This window comes from Coloeus monedula (assembly GCF_965178545.1).
Source record: "Coloeus monedula genome assembly, chromosome: 2".
Taxonomy (NCBI): Eukaryota; Metazoa; Chordata; class Aves; order Passeriformes; family Corvidae; genus Coloeus; species Coloeus monedula.
In genome coordinates, this window is record NC_138782.1 from 81,129,636 (window position 1) to 81,148,984 (window position 19,349).

Genomic DNA, 19,349 nt, shown 5'->3' on the forward strand with positions numbered 1-19,349 from the left:
TAAGGGTGGTTTGTTACTCTAACACATTTGTAAGAATCAGGTTTGTGCCTGACATGTCAAAACTTATTCGCAAAACAAGAGTTGTGGATATCTTGGGAAACGATGTTGTCACTTGTTACGCAACTCAGCATCCGTTCAGCACTGATTGATGCCCAAGTTGCCAGTTTTCAAAGAAATGAGATGCAGACATAACAGTAATATTTGTACAAATGTCAGGCAGAAGAAACAGGGGAGTTCATAGAACAGGCCTAGAAGTAGACTGTGACCAGAAAAAAATCAAAATGTGATAGACAAGCTGTCAGCCTGATCTTTCTGAACAGTTTCATTTCTTTCTGGTAGGTTCTTTTTCTTTCTTTTTATTAGTTGCCCTCCCCAGAATTTTGCCAGAGTAGACAGCATACAGAACCAATCCAGCTGCTGAGTTTTGAGTTCAATGAAAGAATTACCAAACCATTATTTTAAATGCATCAGATGTTTAAAAGGTATGGACAATTAGTAAATCACTACATATTTGGTAATAATGCTATTTGAGCATAAGCGTTCTTAAAAATTTGCTAGTGATATTAGGGGAGATCAGAATATATTTATTGGGTTTTTTTCCTCCTGGGTCCCTTCCAACTCAGCATATTTTATGATTCTGTTTTTTGATCTTCAGTGGTATGGTGTTCGGGCAACTACTGCATCTGTTCCTCTTTGTAGATCAGCAAGTATTTTGAGAGTTTCTCAGCCACAAAAGTAATGGCAAAACATGCAATGGAGTAATGCAGTCAAGTATTACTTGACTACCTTTCCTGTTCCCATGTACTCATGACATCCCCAAGTGGCTCAGAGCAACTGTGTGTGCCTTTGCTGATGGCTTACCCAGCACTGTAAGCACACTGTGTTATATTTATGAGCTGGAAAGTAAAGTGTGTCAGCGAGGAATTTAAAATGGTTTCTCTGTAGGATATTGTTAGTGTAAAATATCTGATTTATTTGGGTCTTTTTTTGAATGCTGCAGCTTGTAAACACAGTGGGGAATTTCTCTGCCATTGATCCAAAGCAATAGGTACTAATGGCATAATACAGTGGTACTCAATAACCTTTTATCATGGGCTGCTTTGTCATGTGGAGGCTTAACTGAGGGGAGAGAAATATCACAGTAACAAAACAGAAGATCTTGTAAATTTCTATCAATACACTTAACAATTTTCAGTTTAAGAGTTATCGTAATCTCTTCTGTTGTCTTTTGGCATGAATTATCATATAGAATAACATGAAAATTATTGTGCTTATTAGTGTACACATGAAGTGAAATATAAGCATTTTTTTCCAAGCTTTTCAAGGACAAGCTGTGGCAGTTTTCTATCATGACTTTAGTAGCACTCAAGTTAGTGCTATTTAACAGTGCTGTGAAATTTTTAATAATTTGCATAATTAACTTAATAAACAGTTTATTTTTTTTTTCCTTTCTCGCAAAACGCTTTCTAAGAAACAGAATATATAAGTAAGGGAAATATCTATACAGTAAAGTGTTAAAATTTGCCCAGTACCCTCAAGCCTGGTCAAGGTTTGGTTTTGACTGACCTCTTTTTACATCAGACAGCTCCTTAGAAGTAAGCAAGGGCATGTGTCCTGAAGCGAGGGAGGGCATGTGTGCTGAGGTATCCTGTTTCAGACCAGCACAAAAACCAGTGTGGTGCTACATGCTGACCCCCAGACCCCTGACAGCAGCAGCTGCAATTCCTCAAGGTGTATAATCTGTTTGCCTTCCACTCGTATTTAGTAATTTTGGCAATTCTGATGCCTAAGTTTCCCTTGAGAGCAAACCAGAACACGGTTGGAGGCCAGGTTATGACTTCACTTATACTCTTGCTCTTGGGAGCAAATCAGTGCAAAAGCCAGTCCAGAAAGGTGCCCTTGGGGTAATCTGGGTGCAGGACTGTAATGGAGTATGAAGAGTTTTGTATTCTCTTCCTGAACAACCATTTAAGATCTAACAACAGTAAAATTTTCTGCTACTATTTTCATATATATCTATATACACATACATGGGTTCATTTTACATTTGTTATTGGTAAAATGCCAGATTACAGTCTCACTTAAAATAGATGCAGAGCCAAAACATCTCTGTTATCCAAAGATTTCTGCCGAAAAAGGAGGCAGCAAAGACATCTTAAAAAGAAATAACAGAGTAGGTTATAACCATTGGGATGTCAATATCCCCATTTTTCTATGTTTTGCATCTGTTAGCAATGTCCCCTTCAGGCTCACTACTCAAAACACCCCTCAACTGCTGTAGAACACTGTTGCAGAAAAATGGTTTATGTCACATAAAACTTATATTGAGCCTTTAGATACAGTTTTGCAGGCATGTAAAATTGATCTCATTGCTACTGTAGGAAAAGTTGGTGGTTTTGAATGATTCTTGCATATCTTCATGATATGAAAATTAAAGAGGCCAAAAGCCAAGAGTTTTTGTCCTTTAGGAAGTTCTGTAAGGGTGCTACCAAGGTGCCAGTGTCATTGTTAGACTTCAGAAAGTATAAGAGAAAGCTCAGATTGACTTCAGTACACTATTGCTGTTGTAAGATAAGGAAATCCAAAGAAAAGGTTAAGGAAGTCTGATAGCTGATTAATCCTTTAGCATTTGTATGATAAGTCATGAAACTGGAGCTGCAAGCATAAATTTGGTGGCATTTGTTAATAAAGAGTTTAGTCCTGCGCAAGGAGCATGTGCTCCTGTTCATTTATGAGATTTTCTATATGAAGTGTGACTGCAGGATTGAAACCCTTTTTTCTAAGGATTTTAAATGTTTTGGTTCATATACATGAACTACTAAACACCCAGGATACTGCTTCTAAGACACTTTTTAAAAAGTATCAAATTACAAGTGCCCATGACTGATGCTGTTGATGGAATTGAGACACACTCAAGATTCAGGACTTTAAGAAATCACTGAGAAATGGATAGGTATGTTTCTTTTGCTGAATTATCTTTTTTCAGTAAAAAGATATTTACATCTGATTTTGTGCTAGCAATTTGTGCATTATGCCTAATTCCTCTTACATATGAAAGTCCATATTCACATATATTAAATTTTCAGGTTTTATTGGGGTGGTTTTTTTGCTCAGCATTTTTGTTTGCTTGGTTTTTGTTTGTTTGGGGGTTTTCTGCTGTTTTGCTTTGTTTTTTTTTGGTGGTGGTGGTGTGTTCTGATACACCTCTCTTTGTCTTCTGGAAAGCACACTATGGATCAAGAAAAATGTTAGTCTTGAGAACCAGAGAATAGCTAAGGATAGAGATTAAAGGCATGAGCAGTATTATGTTACAGCATTTTCCGATGACTCTGGACTAAAAGTAGCACTTTCCAAAACAATTGCTACAGTTTTCTGTACCTCAATAATTGCACATATTAATAATGCACCATATGCTTGGCTTAGCAGCATGGATGTAACACGTCAATCTACCAGATGCAATATTCTCTCTGGAGCAGTATATATCCTTGGAATATCCTGCTCTTTTTGTCACCTCAGTTTTAACTTTTTCTATAACTTGATCTGAAAATGATGACCAGCTTGAAATCTATATAACTTGAAGGCTTTATCAGTAAAACCCAGCAGAGTTATATTTCTCAGTGTCTGTGATGTTGAAACCTGGGGAAAATCAATTTTTTCTTTTGCTGAATGGTATATTTGAAGCATTTAAAAAAGGTGAATGAGTGTGCTGAGGGCCTGTCATTCTCAAAGTACTTTCTTATGCAGCGTGTGTAGGTACACCTGCCTGTTAGCCCTGAGAGGCTGTGTGTGTTTGATGCATTGGATGTTGTGTCAGCAGGAAGGAGAAAAAAAAGAGATGAGGTATATCAGAAAGAAAGTTGATAGCAAATGGTGTTTTGAACAGCCTGTATCCCCCTGTGTAATATATTATGGAAATAATGATTCTGTCAAGTGATGCTTCTTTGTAACCTGAAGTGATACAGTAGGGATTATGCATGCTCAAGTCATTCAGGACTGGGTACTTAGTTGTCTAGAAATGCTGTAAGAAGTGTCTTTGTCATGAAAGACTTCGTTAGAGGTGCAGTGGCAAGAAGTAGATTACTACAAAAAAACCCCCTGAAGTAGTTTATTATTATTGCTATTATTATTATTATCATTATTGGTTTAGCTAGAAATGAGAACAAAAATGTTATTTTTAATCCTGTTTTTATAGAGTTTTTGGGTTTTTTTTCCTGATAATTTAATTCCCTAATTTATCTTCTATGTAAGGATGAATTGTATTCTTTAACTCATTTTCAAGCTTGCTCAAATATAGCTGTTTCAAAACCATAAAAAGTTGTTAATTAATTAGCATAGATAGGCAATGAGAAATTGGCTAAACCTTTAAAAGGAGGTTTCAGGAAGCCAGAACAAAAAAAAACATGAATGTAAAACCATCTGTAAAAAAGCCACAGAGAGAATAAAGAGGAAATTATTATACTAGAATAAAGAACAAAATGCTTCTGACCTGTACACTCTCATTAAGCAGAGATAAGAGATGCAGCCCAAAAGGCAGGATAAAGATAGCCTACCCTCTCACATCAATGGATTGGTTTATGTGGCTGCTCTAGTTTGAAGAGATTTCCGTGCAGTGAAAACAAACTGGTGTTCCTTGCCAGAGGAGGATACTCTGGCTTCAGTCAATTTAATGATTCCCTTCTTCCTCTGAAAAACATGGGGACGCAAAATAAGGTTAGGTAGCATATACTGCATTTTAGGAATCTCATGTGGTATGGGAATTATATGCAACATAATTGCCTTCAGAGCTGCCAGCATACGCAAGGTTGGACTGTAGGTTTGGACTTCCTCTTCTTCCTCATGTGGTTCTTCTAACAATCAAAGGTAGCACAGCTGTTTTAGTTTTGGGTGCTGAAAATCCAAAACAAAAACAAACTACCAGAAACCCTCCACACAAACCCCAAACCAAACCATTTTGAATGCCGACTTGCAATGTTGATAAATCACTGGGATTTTAATTGGAATGGAAATTCTTTAAGAATGGAATATGCCTGTTTGTGATGTGCTTTGTACAGGTCTTAAGTAGGAATGTCACACAGTGCATTTTATTTCCCCAAATAAAATCTTCCCCCTCTCTCAGTCCCTCCTCCTTTGCATTCCTGTTCCTTCCCCACGTACACAGAATTAACTAATATCAAGTTCATTTGGCGTCACTGCTTTAAGAAAAATGAATGCTGTGGCCAATGGAATGAAAAAATTTGATAAACAAAAACAAAAAGCAGGAAACAAAAAGTGGAGATCAAATTCCAGTGACCTAGGTAATATAAAATTGTTCCATGATAAATACCAACATTAACAATTTTGGACATCTGAAAATGTAAGATTAGCAATCTGAAAAATATTTATCTGGATGAGTTAGAAAATAATACATGAAAAATAATGACCTCTCTGAAATTCATTCAGGATGCAGAACTACTCATTTAGGCAAAGAAGACAACTAGTTAATCATGTCAAAGAAAACTAGACAGTAAATTAGTTTGCTGCATTCTGGAGTCCTAGCTATGAAAAAGAATATATTTCACTAATTAAAGAGTGAAAATACTCTAAGCTTTTAGAAAGAGAATGCAAGGAGACTGATCCTGGTTTTGTGCAGCAACCCATGGTGTTTGTCTGATACAATTTTATGATTTTATCAGTTAGGCAGCCTAGATTAAGAGATCTTCAACTTTGTATTGATTATATACAGCATAGTAGTTCATAATGAAAATTATCACGCATGGCTTCAATCCCTAGTTTTAATGGATTCTTGGAGCCTCTAATGAAAAGTAAACAAATTTAATTTAAAAACCTACATGAATGTACATTTTATAATTTTAAAAAACCCCTAGAAACTTGAAAATTGCAGTAAGAAGTTAACAATCCAACTTAATGTTTAGAGGGTTATTTTATTGATTCTGCTCTAGGTATTTTAATTTTATCATTATGTTTTTATACTTAATGATACAGGAGTGTGCATTCTAGATGTTTTATGTTATTTTAAAAAACTAAAGAAAGCGAAGGTCACCTTGTTACTTGGGGTAAGAATTGTGTTTTATCTGAAGAGTTTACATGTTTTTACATATTAAAACCTTTATACACAGTTCTGAAATAAGGTGGTGGTTTTTTACCTAAAATATTTAAAATTCTCAGGTTTTTTAAACAAAAATTTCAGAAAATAATCACAATTAGATTCTGTGTTAGAAAAAGATACATAAATTTATCTCTAATTTAATATCTTTAAAATTATTTCTAGTATATTATTTCTAATAAATTTATCTCAGACCCCTTTCCTGTGTCTAAGTCTGCTCCAAGACCAAGTCCTTATACATGTAAATATCATTTAGCTTTTTACTGTAGGGGGCTGAAGGTCAGGTCCTCTCTTTCTTTGTCTTTTGCATGACCAAAATTGATTTCCATTAAACATTGAGAACAAGATCAAGTTCTGCATGGTTCCAATACCATAGTTGTTTTTCGAAGTGCTATAGTTTTACAGGACTTTTGTTCTATATTCAGTGTGCATGTGAGGAAGACTGTGGTGTTTGGCCTCCTTTGATGGTGCACATCAGCAAAATACCTGCAGTCTTTTTCATTAGAGATAAGTTGAGAAAGTGAGTTATTTTTTCAGTCTCTCACATTTTATTACATTCTCTCTTAAACATTTTTATATGAGAGTCAATGTCTCTATAATCCTTTTATATTGGGTTTGGGGGTTTTTATTTTCAAAAGGTCCTTGTTTGTGGGTGATGTTTATTAGGAAACTCAGTGTGTGTACCTGTGCATGCATGAAGCATGCATGTATTTTTGTCTCTGTAGACTGAGGTGGAGGGAGACAGTGTCCCCTTTGTTTCATAAGATCTACTTCTTAAATTGTCTTGCACTTTCAAAAATGCCAAGACCAAATATGGAAACTTCAGCTCTAAAGAGAGGATGTCCTGGAAAGGTTTTAACTAATGTAAAAGAGTGGGCATAGTCTCTTAACAAAGTTGTTTTCATCACCATCATATTGTAATCAGATACTGTGAGAGATTATTTCTAAGCAGAATTGGAATTAGTCATATCAAGTCAGCCTAAAATGTGATTTTGTTTCTAAAAGATTATTTTTATTTTTATGTGCATTTCAGAAACATATGCAATAAATATTTAGACTCTGAATTTACTACACATCAATCTAAAAATTTGATTTGCTATCATCATCAGAATTAATTTGCTTAATTCTTTTTCCTATCCCATCAATCTCAGTTTTGCACTAACTCAAACAATGACACCTTTTGCTGTTTGCACTTTAGTTTGATTTCTGTTCTAAGGTTATGAACAGTAATAGGGTCCTGCTTGAATATTCATTAGCTTTGAATTGTGAGCTATGAAAAGGTGCTTTCTTTTACCTTAATGAAAGTGGCTCAGCATGGGGTGGATCAGTAATGACATTTTATTTTTGGCATCCAACAAATTTGCTTTTTTATTTATTGACACATCTTGTCCAAACAGCTCCCTCACAAGTTAGTGGCGTAATGAAAGAAAGAGTGCTGCAGAGGAGCGTGGAGCTTTCCTGGCAGGAACCAGAACATCCCAATGGAGTCATTACTGAATATGAAATCAAGTATTATGAGAAAGTAAGTGCTAAGATTATCTGTAATGTGCAACAATGTGTTGTTTGCTTTATGTTGGCTTGCTGCATTGTGGAACAGTGTTAAAGTCATCAGCTATCAACTACCCCGTCTCTCCAAAGTCAGTGATTTTGCTTGTTTTTAATAACTAGCTAAATTCTGCAATTATTATTGCTATCATGCGTCTTGTATATTGCATTTTGGCATACTAAAACTGAAATATACACTTGAAATCTGCCTTTGTTTCCTTTTTTTTTATTTAATTGTTAAGTTGTACCATTATATTGCTGTTTTCTCGTCTTTTCTACATTTTATTTGAAGCTTGTTTCATTTCCTTCTGTATCAATGTAATTCTAGCCTTGAGATGATGTATCAAGTACAACTCTTGACTGCATTTTTTATTTCCTTATGAGCTGGGCAGCTTCTACTTGATGTCTGAAAATTTTCAAAACACTTCCTACAGTTTTAGGAAAAATATTTTCCTTATTTGTCCTTTTAAAAACGACCAGCACTGAGAAATTTATTTTTCACTTGTTCTCTCAACACAATAATGAATTGAAGGCTGCTTTTCAATAGTAGATGAAGTGATCTCTGTTTCTGGTAGAGTGAAATTGCAATCTTACTGATGTCAGTTGGAGTTTTGCCATTCATTTCAGCATGTCTAGGGCTTCATTCATGATACCTTTGAAGTACTGCAGAATAAAAAAATTCTGACAACCGTAAGCTGGATGAAAGCAGAGTGAAGGCAGGTTGTGCAGCTCTCTGTTTGTCATGGGACCCACACTAAGTTTGACTCCTCCAGATTCCCTGGGAAATTTACTGCATAACATAACATACTCCTAATTTTTATAAAACCTTCTGTGAGAAAAAAGAAAGAATTAAAACGAAAAAAAAAAGATAAAGGATCTCCTTTGTGATCACTCATGAAGACATTTCTGCAAGCAAGGTAACAGTACCCCTGTATCAAAAAGAGCATGTCAGCTTAATAGGTAACACAGAATTAGGTAAATTCAGACCAGATTGGATCTAATATCAAGTGTCATATTTAATTTTCAGTACTGAATAACACAAATATACTTATCAGAAGTTCTTTATATGATTTGGGAAAGGAATAAAATTTTTATTTTTTGATGCTAACTTCCAGTTTAAGTTGTTCACTCTAGTGATTCTTATAACAAAATCTAGCAGATAGGTACAGATAGCTAAACAGTTCCTCGGAGGAAATTTTACTAATTTTAGCAGGTAATTTTTGTTCCTCCAGCATGTGTGTGTACATACACACACAAATGAAGTCCAAGTATTTTTAAAAATTTACATATTTACCAAGGGCAAAAGTGTGCTCTACACCAAAAAAAAAAAAAAAAAAAAAAAAAAAAAAAGAGGAAAGAAACTGAGAACCAAAAACCTTGGATTTTTTAGTGTGCAGAGCAGTTTCTAATCTGTTCAAATAAAACAAATAATTTAAATGGGTAGAGTAAAATGACAGAAAAATGACCAAGATACCCAGCTTTTCATATGATAGCTTTTAGAATGTGGTTTTTATTATTTTCCCTATAAACTCATGCAACTTTAAATAACCAGCAGAATCTCATTGCCAGTTTTCTACATTTGTGAAGAGAAAAACTGATGTAAAAGTTCTTTTGTAATGGAAGGAGATCTTCCAGTATTATACTTACTACAGTGAAATTAATAAAAGAGAATAAAAAGCTCATTCTAACAGTCACAGATAAACTGGACTCTATATCTTTAACTGAGGAAATTTTTGCACAAATACTTAAATGCTTGTTTTCCTTCCAAAAAAATGCATTTCAGCTTTAGAATTACTTCATAATTTTCTTGTTCAGAATGAGAGAGGCTGTTTAAGTTTTGTTCCACTAGTTTAAAAGAAAAAAAAAATAAAAGGATTTGAACTTTCAGCTCCTTTTAGAGCCAAATTAAATCAAACATTTTTGTCGTTCTGAAATACTCTGATATGTGGTTTTTTCACCTCTCACTTCTGGCTAGGGCTGGAATGGAAACTGCCTGAAATCTCCAAAGTAAGTCTGTCCTCTGAGATTTCTAGCACAGGTTATTTTTATTTCTTTGTTATTTATTTATTTTTGAATACAAGGACTGCTGGCAATTCAAATAAGCCTCGTTTATGCATCAAAACCCAAACTGAAATTCCGCTGTGGCTTACAGTCCTGAACCTGACTGTTTATGGTTTCCTTACACTTGTTTCTCATCTCTCAGGCATTCCTGTTCTTTCTCACATACCAACATACATTCCACCATGGTCCTCACTTACAGATGATTTAAATTCTCTTGGAGAAGATATGGAAAATTGTTGCTAGCCAAGACAAGTGAGCTTGCTCAAACAACAGACTGGGCAGGAACCAGGAGAAGCCCTTTCTGAATCTGAGAAAAGAAACCGTGTATGTTCTGTATAGCCCTGTATTTCAGCAAAAGCCTTTGTTACTTTACTGTCTGCTAAGGAGAAGGCTCTCCATCACTTTTAGCTGGTGAAGTGTTATTGAAATGAGTTACAGATTTATTCCTTCCCTCTGTATCCGTCTCATTAGCACTGCTGCGTACGGCTCATGCTTCTCTGGTCATGTGGTGCATTCAGATAGTTGGTTAATTCATCTCTTCTGCCCTTCAAATCAGGGTTGCATCTGCCACCAAAAATCAACAGGGCTTCACATATCTATGCTGAAAGATAATCTGTGTCAGTAAATGTGATGAATAAGTAGAGCTTTTTGAATACTCTAATGATCTGTGATACAGCTTTTGTACTATTTGAAAGTGAGTTATTACTCATAGGGTTTGTAATCTTACAGCTTCAAATTTGTGGAGTGTCATACTGAGCTTCTTTCCCTGGGTTCTCCTTTATGCCATAGAGTCTAAAACTGAGAAAAGACTAAAAGCCAGAGATAAAAATCTGAAGTGAAAACTGAGTTAAGGACCTCAGAAATTATGCAAAATCCAGCCAATTATACATTGGCGATATTATATTTTTTAGAGGTGTTGGAAGGGTAGAATGTCAAAGTAATGATGTCAGTCAGAGTTTTGCCATCCATTTCATAATGTCTGACTTCATTCATGATAACTTTTAAGTACTCTAGAAATAAAGAAATTCTGACAGCTATAAACTGAATTAATGCAGAATGAAGGCAGGTTGTGCAGCTCTGTGTTTGTCATGTTCTGACCATGAAAGAACAAATTTCCCAGTCCTTGAACTGTTTAGACTTCACAGATTGCCCTGGAAGCTGTGGTTATTTCTCATCAAAATTTCACAAAATTTAATCAGAGCTAGAAAAGCAATAATTTTTTGTTTGGATGTTTTATGAGTAACAACATGAGCATCCCATTTGAATTTTATGTTACACTTAGAGCTCTTCATTGCATTGACAATGTTTTGTAATACTCCACAGAGTATGCTTTATTTTTGTTGTTGGGGGAAAAGAGCATTCAGCAAATTGAAATAAACTACCCACGCTGGCTGTCAGTTGCTGTTGTGCAATCATGATAAAATCTCATCTGTAAATGTCATTTAATCCTTTGTCTTATTGTTTCCAGGATCAAAGGGAGAGGACCTATTCAACAGTGAAAACCAAGTCCACTTCAGCTTCTATTAATAATCTAAAGCCAGGAACAGTGTATGTTTTCCAGATTCGTGCTTTTACTGCTGCTGGTTATGGAAATTACAGCCCCAGACTGGATGTTGCCACACTGGAAGAAGCCACAGGTAAGGAATTAGGTTTACAGGAAATTAACCCTTTCTGTAGAGGTAGTAAGTAAGCAAGAAAGGACAGTGTCATAAGCAATATAATTACAATTGGAAAGAATTTGGTTCTACAAGCAGGTGGATTTTGTGTTTGTCTTTTGAAGGATGAGCTTCTATAATTTGTTTTACCATAGAAATGACAATTAGTCCTATAATTGGCTGGAGGAGATTTGTTACATATTAGGTTCTTCTCCTTTGCTGTCCTTCTAATACACAAAGACTTTTTTTTTTTCCCCATAAAAGAAGTGAGTAGTGGTGAGCTGAATAACTCAACTAGATTCTTCTGTAACTGGAGAGAAAAGGAAGGAGGAATTTTCAACCCACAGAGACTTCTCCAGGCCATTTTTTTCCATTTGATTTTCTGAAAAAAACCCAAACTTGATCGTTTTATGTGTGTGTCTTCAACTGTAAGTCCATCTTTAGTGTCTTTTGAATTCATTGGCAATTTGGTTTAGTAAAGAAATGGGAGGCTCTAAGATACTAAGTTTCTTTCAGGCTTATATAATAAGTTGTAAGCTGTGTAACAAAAAACTTCTTCCATCAGTGAGACCTGATAGCCCTGAGCTGGCTCACAGGAACTGCATCCCTGGCAGCTCCACTCCTTTGTTGCAGACCCAAATTTGGTTACCCTGTTTTGGGGCATTTGCTTCACGTTGACCTTGACATTAGGTCAGCCAGATTTGGATCTGGGAATATAGGAATACATGGCCTATGAGTTCAAAGGGTATGGATGCCATACCCTCTCTGCACCCAATTCAGCAGTCTATCTAAGACTGTGTGCAGACACACATTATTGCATCTTATTAGTTGCAGCCAGGTGTCGCCTTGTGGTTATTCCTAAAACGCAGTAGTTAGGTCTTGATTCCACCTTAGTTCCACACAGAATATAAAAACTATAAATAGTGAATAGTACCACATATCTAATAGACATAATTGAAACAGTAATTATCATAATAGCAGCAGTAAGCTGTTATTACTAATATTATTAACTCTGTGTCTAATAGCATACTTCCCATCTGTAGAAAGAATCAGAAGCAGAATTCCCATTTTGCAGAATGGGAACCTGAGGTACAGCCAGAAGCAATTTCTTATTTTGAATGGTTTTCTGGAAAACAAATTAGAAGTCTGTCATAATCTGTCATAAGTTTCTGCTAATTAGATAATTTATTGTCCATAGTGGTTTAAAATTAGTACATCAAAATGTTTCCCCAACATTTCCTTAATTATCTGAGTATTTTTTGCATACTGAATGTAACTGGTAGCTGCTAAGATTAGCAAAGATGATTTCAAAGATAAATGGTTTTGACTGGAGTTTGGTCAACATATGGGAGATTAGGAAATCCTTTAATAAATGCATCACTGACCACTCTCCTGTACTCCTTTTCTGACTCAGATGATGAAAAAATACATATCAACCACAAAGATGTTTGGCCAAGATGCACAGCAGCTTTTTTTTTTACAGGACAGCTATGTGCTTTGAGATGCCATGAAAAATGTCCTGCGTTTTCATTAAAGAAATTTTTTAAAGTAGCATGTTTTCCATTATCTTGAGACACCATTATAAAATATAATTCCCAGAAAGGATAAGCATCCACAGTTTCCCATATATGGTTTTCAGAAATAATGAAAATGCTGGTAAAAAGATAGCAAATTCCATTAAACTCTTCTAAAATTGTTTTACATTAAAGTTTTTGTTTCATATATTTTATTTGTAGTTTTATCAGAACTTACAGAGTAATCAAATTAGTCATTTGTTAACATTTTAAAGGAAGACCTTTATTGGATTGTTTTTTGGAAATATGCCTCAAGGGAAGTACCATGCAGGTGAACACTAAACCATGTTATGCTACAGTTTAGAGGCTTTGGCTTCTCGTTATTGCAGTGGATTTCTGAAGGCAGCTTTTAAAAATGTCAAAGTATTTTAAGAAAAAAATGCACATATATATATTTATGTAAGAATATATGTAGCGACCATCACATTTGGTTAGTCATGTTGCCTAACTGGATTTCTGCTGGCACTTCCACTGGTTGACACTGTTTGGTTGGCACTGTTAGTTAAGTAGATTTTTGTACCATGCCCCATTTTCTGAATTGTGATAGAAACTGTATAGCCACTTTTCAATATTTTAGGAACCATATCCATTATATTAATATTATCTGATATGTAAAATGTACATATATTATACCTGTACTGGATCATACCATACATGTTGAGTATTGCATAGATATTTATGGAAAAATATTAAAAATTATTAAGTAAACATTCTTTATAAAAGCAGACTATTTCTATTCTACACTGTGTTTGCCACAGATCAATCAATGGCTCTGGTCATTGTATTTTTTTGTTGGCTGGCTATTAGAAACAGAAGTTCCTCTGGAAAAACACACAAATCTATAAAATATCACTTAAGTGTCAATTCTATCTCTTGGTTCACTGAAGTATTTAAAAGTCAAGTTAAGTGATTTGTAGCCTGTGGACCTAAAGATGATCCTCTGCTTTTTGTAACTGAAGTAGATTTTTTCATTTATAGAATCACAGAATCAATTAGGTTGGAAAAGACCTCTGAGATCATTGAGTCCAATCTTTGACTTTGTTACAGCTCTCACTCTTAAAGTAGAAGCACTTGACAAAACCTGGCATGAAGACTTTGCTTTTTCCTTTTTCTACGAATCAGTTTAAATCAAACAAGATTGAAGCAATATGCATGTGTAAAATTGATCTCTAAAGTCTGAAATAACAATATTGCAAATTTTTATACAAGGCATAAAGCACAATACTTAAGAAAGTAGTGATTGGCATACATGGATCAAGTTATCATTGAAGATTTCATGGTGAGCTTCACCAAGAATTCTTTTCCAAAGATCGTGCATTTCAGATTGCTTGAGTGAGAAAAGGTTGTTGGAGCAGCAGCACAGCATTTTCAACTGATATCCTTTTTTAAATCTATTCTTCATCCCTACAACCATGTATTTAAAAGCTGGTTTAAATTTAACTCCTTTAAATTAGGCATTGTGCATTGGACGTGCACATCTTATAGCTCAGATCAGGTGTCAACTGTAGCTGAATGCTCAAGTACCAGCTCCCCGTGTCACCCTCTGAGGCTGAGCACTGTTTAAGCAGAGGTGAGGTGTCCTGGTGCTGATTCCCTGTCATCACTATTGTGGCATTGCCAGTGACAGGTAGCCCTGCATGCACCCTCTGAAAAGACCTTCTCCACCTCAAAATCATTCTTCTAAGAACACTCTAGCATCTTTATTTCTGCCAAGCCACAGGGACCATTCCAGAAGCTGTTTTCTGATTCACCCTTACACCAGCAGACTGAGTTAATCACACAGAAGAGAGAAGCAGCAGAGTACCTGAATGGAGGCAGATGTCTTAGACTGCTGTCACCGAATTTATATCAGACTGTGCCCACAGTCAGCCCCCCCCCCACCTTTTTTTTTAAAGATATAAAAATAAATCATACATTGCATCCCACCTGTCTTACCAGTTGGCCAGTGTACCATGTCCCCAACATTTTCCAGAGCCCAAAAAACATCATCTGCTTGATTCTAGAATGTGCCAGTAGCCAAAATATGTGAGGCAGTTACATAGAGCAACCCACTCACATATGTCAGCCTCCATGCACTCATCTTGGCTATTGGACTAGGTGACAGGCTGGGCTGGGGATTTTTCCAAACTTTCTTGGATAGATGAAGCTTCACACCCTGGCCATTATGACAGGATGCTGCTTCTTCATCACTTCCAAGTGAGGTTTGCACTGAAGTTCAAAGAGAGAAGGGAACAGTTTAAGGAAATGCTGTATTTTGCAGAAGTTTGACATTCCTTAGGATTGTCTGTTTTGATGGCCTAGATATGTTGCAGGAACTGAGTTGAATGACTTATGCCCCTATGCTTCTGCACAAGACAATCACCACTTATTTCTTAAAAGCTGCACGAGTGGGATATAGGGAAGTCTACAGTAGCATCCTACTGACCTGTGTATCTCAGAAAGTTATAGTTATGCAAAGATAAGCATTCATTCTTTTTAGTTAAAGAGTAATAGTAATAGTGTGATCTTCCTTGCTTGCATTAGAGAGAATATAGAAAAATTAGAAAGTTTCTTCAGGAAATAAAATTAGAGGGGTGTGTGTATGCATGTGTGTGTGATTTCCCTCCAGTGCAGACTATTCTAAATCTGTGTAGTATAACAAGGGGTTTGTTATTTTGGGGGGAAACAGTTGGTATAGGTCAGTATCAGTGAAAAAATAAATCATGTTGATTGGCTCACTTTTCCCAAGAAAAGACTAGTTTATTTGTTTCTATGGGAACCTCTGAAGTCTGTAACAGGAACCCAATTTTGTGGAATTCATAAACCCTGGTGTAGACATTCCTGTTCAGTTACCACTACCAGCAATTAACCACATTATCATATCATTAATTTAGTTAATCAGCTATCAGTTTGGTTTCCTTTGTTTCCTTCTTGTTCATCTGTTGGCTGCATTTCAATCGTGGGACAGTTTATGTGGCCCCAGGCCTGCTGGAGACAGATGGGGTTCACCTGTCTAAAAAGGGGAAAAGGATTCTAACCCGTAAATTTGCAGGGCTGATTGACAGCGTTTTAAACTAGGTTTGAAGGGAGAAGGGGATAAGACCAGGCTCACTAGATGTGAGGCTAGGGGTGGCATGCCAGTGCTGGGGGTGAACTCAGTCCAGCTGAAGTGCATCTACACCAGTTCACACAGTATAGGTAACAAACAGGAGGACATGGAAGGAAGTCTTACAGGTGCAGAAACAGGCTGTCCCTGTGTGCTGAAAGGTGAGCCAGTGGGGAAGAAAACTGGCATGGCTGAACAGGGAGCTTTCACTGGAAGTCAGGGTAAAAAGAGTTTATGACCTTTGGAAGAAAGGGGATGGCAACTCAGGAAGCATATAAGGATGTTATTAGGTCATGTAGAGAGAAGTCAGGAAGGTGAAAGCTCAGCTAGAACTCAATCTGGCCACTGTTGTGAAAGATAGTAAGTGTTTGTATAAATAAATTAAAAACAAAAAGAGGGTCAAGGAAAATCTCCCTCCTTTTTTTGGATGTGGAGGACAACATTGTAACCACGGATAATGAAAAGGCTGAGGTCCCAGATGACTGGAGATTGGCCAATATGACACCCATCTATGAGAAGGGTTGGAAGGAGGATCTGGAGAGCTACAGGCCAAGGTCAGCCTGACCTCGGTGCCAGGGAAGGTCATGGATCAGATCATTTTGAGTGTTATCCCACAGCACATGCAGGACAACAAATGGATCAGGCACAGCCAGCATGGGCTTAGGAAAGGCAGGTCCTCCTTGATCAACCTGATCTCCTTTTATTACCAAGTTACCTGCTATGGGGATGTTGTCCACCTGGACTTCAGTAAAGCCTTCAATACTTACTCCCACAGCATTCTCCTGGAGAGACTAGCAGTCCGTGGCTTAGACAGGTACGCTGTTTGGTGGCTTAAAAAAATGGCTGGATATCCAGGCCCAGAGGATGGTAGTGAATAGTGCTACATCCAGCTGGTGGATGGTCACCAGTGGGGTTCCCCAAAACTCAATAATGGGGCTAGTCCTTTTTAATATCCTAATTGATGATTTGGACACCCTCAGTAAGCTCGCAGATGACACTAAGTTGGACAGGAATGTTGATGTGCTGGAGGGTTGGAAAGCTCTCTAGAAGGATCTGCGCAGTCTGAATTGATGGGCCAAAGACAACTGTATGAGGTTTAGTATGGCAAATTGTTGAGTCCTGCACTTGGGTCACAACAATCTCATGCAGCACTACAGGCCAGGGGAAGAGTGGCTGGAAGGTGGGCCAGTGAAAAAGGACCTGCGGGTGCTGATCAACAGCTAACTGAACATGAGCCAGTGTGTGTCCAGGTGGCCAAAAAGGCCAATGGCATCCTGGCCTTGTTTCAGGAATACTGTGACCAGCGGGATTAGTACAGTGCTTGGTCCTCTGTATTTGGCACTGGTGAGGCCACACCTTGAGTCCTGTATCCACTTCTGGACGCCTCACTTTAAAAAGGACATTGAGTTGGTGGAGCATGTCCAGAGAAGGGCAACAGAGCTGGGGAAGGGTCTGCAGCACAAACCTGAGGAGGAGTAGCTAAGGGGGCTGGGGTTGTTTAGCCTGGAGAAAAGGAGGCTCAGAGGTGACCTTATCACTCTCTAAAAGTACATGAATGGAGCTTGTTGTAATGTGGGGGTCAGTCTCTTCTTCCAGGCAGCTAGTGACAGGACAAGAAGACAGAGCCTCAAGATTCATCAGGGAATATCAGGAAGAATTTTGTCACTGAACTGATGGTTAGGCATTGGAATGGGCCACCCAGGGAGGTGTTCCAAGTGCCACTGTAAGTGGCATTTAGTGCTATGGTTTAGTTAATATGGTAGTGTTTGGTCAAAGGTTGGACTTGATCTTGGAGGTCTTTTCCAACCTAAATGATTCTATAATCTTGTGATTCTGTGATTCCAGGTGACTCTCACTTCCACGGTCCCTGATGTCTCATCCTCTAGTCATCTGGTTTAGATCCTCAGTGTTATAAACCAGTACAGCTCCATAGAGTTCAGTAGAGCTGTGCTTATTTAATGTGTCTGAGTACATGGCCACCCTTATTAGATATCAGGCAAGCAATGTATTTAACAAGCCTCAAGGTTTCTCAGGCTAAGTATTTACATCCTCAGTTTACATTAATGTGACATGTATATATTTGCATATATTAATAGAATTGGCATATCTGAATAAAAAAGAGCAATAATGTGTGGATATTTTAGCATGTAAATTCTCTGAAGCATGGAGAATTCCATTTTGTGTTAATGTGGAAGCACCTTTTTGTTGCTAACAGAAACAAATGTAAGTAATAATAGCCATTTACAATGATTAATAGCAGTAAGAGATTGAAATATGCTACCTAGGAAATCTGTGTTAATAGTGTTTCAGCTCAAACATTTTTCTTAAAGACACTATTTCCTTGGAAACCATCAAAGTCATATCAATGAGTTTTAGAGGGGAGGCTAGGAGCAGAGTTAGGGATTACTATCCTACCATTCCTCCTTACAGGGATATCCAGGACTTCCCTTTTAGGAGGGAGTCAAAACAGAAGGCAGCAAAGCAGTAGTAGGGAATGGAAATGACTGATGCTAGTGGTGCTGGCTTTCAGCTAATGGCTGTACCACTTTGGCCAAGGAAATTCCAGCTTGGCTTCTTTTTATTCCATGTAGACAGTCATTAACTCACACAGCATTTAGCTGAATTTCCAATAGAGGCCCTTCTTTAGACTAACTTTATCAATGTAATTGTTTCAGACAAAGGCAATCTACAACAGGAGACAGTCTACAATTCATGATGATTGACTTAAATTTTTGAAGTCCCTTTGTAGGGATTAATTTTTAACTAATCTCAGCTCTGTGCTCTGTTTTGTAGCCACAGCTGTTTCCAGTGAACAGAATCCTGTTATTATCATAGCTGTGGTTGCTGTGGCGGGAACTATCATCCTGGTCTTCATGGTGTTTGGATTCATCATTGGACGAAGGTATTGCATCTTTGATGGATATAAGCACACCTGACACCAGTCTTGTGAACTCTTGAGACACAGTCGAACCTGGGATAGTAATTTGCAAAACTGAAACAGAAATAATTATTAGTAAGAACAATTTTCATTTAAATCCCATTATCAATTATATGGTTTTTCCTCTTACTTTGGCAAGATACTTATATCAAGATGTTCTTTTTGTCCTATGTAAATGTGCTGTAAAAGGAACCCCTAGCAGGTTCTTTACCTGTACTCCTCAAAGTCTCCCTTTCTGTTCAGTTTTCTCACATGGAGAAGTCTGACACTTTATCTGATCAGCCTTTAAATGACTTTACATTCAAGAAAAAGAGACACAGCAGTAAGTTTAAGAATAACCTCATGTAAAACAGTGTTCTACTTTCAAGTTCTTTAATCCTCTGTTTTA

At 37.0% G+C, this 19,349-nt stretch overlaps 1 protein-coding gene across 6 annotated transcripts in view; it reads left to right on the forward strand.

Moving 5' to 3' along the window:
• EPHA7 (EPH receptor A7) overlaps window positions 1-19,349 on the forward strand; it is a gene marked incomplete at its 3' end in the record, with an annotated part of 162,221 nt that overhangs the window by 111,662 nt on the left and 31,210 nt on the right. For 4 of the 6 annotated variants that reach the window (XM_082299922.1, XM_082299927.1, XM_082299924.1 and 1 more), the window contains exons 6-8: window positions 7,501-7,625; window positions 11,178-11,346; window positions 18,817-18,925. In XM_082299922.1, the coding sequence (XP_082156048.1) occupies window positions 7,501-7,625; window positions 11,178-11,346; window positions 18,817-18,925 (403 nt within the window). Of the gene's footprint in view, window positions 1-7,500; window positions 7,626-11,177; window positions 11,359-18,816; window positions 18,926-19,349 lie in introns of all 6 variants that reach the window. The other 2 variants (XM_082299923.1, XM_082299925.1) reach the window with 1 other exon arrangement.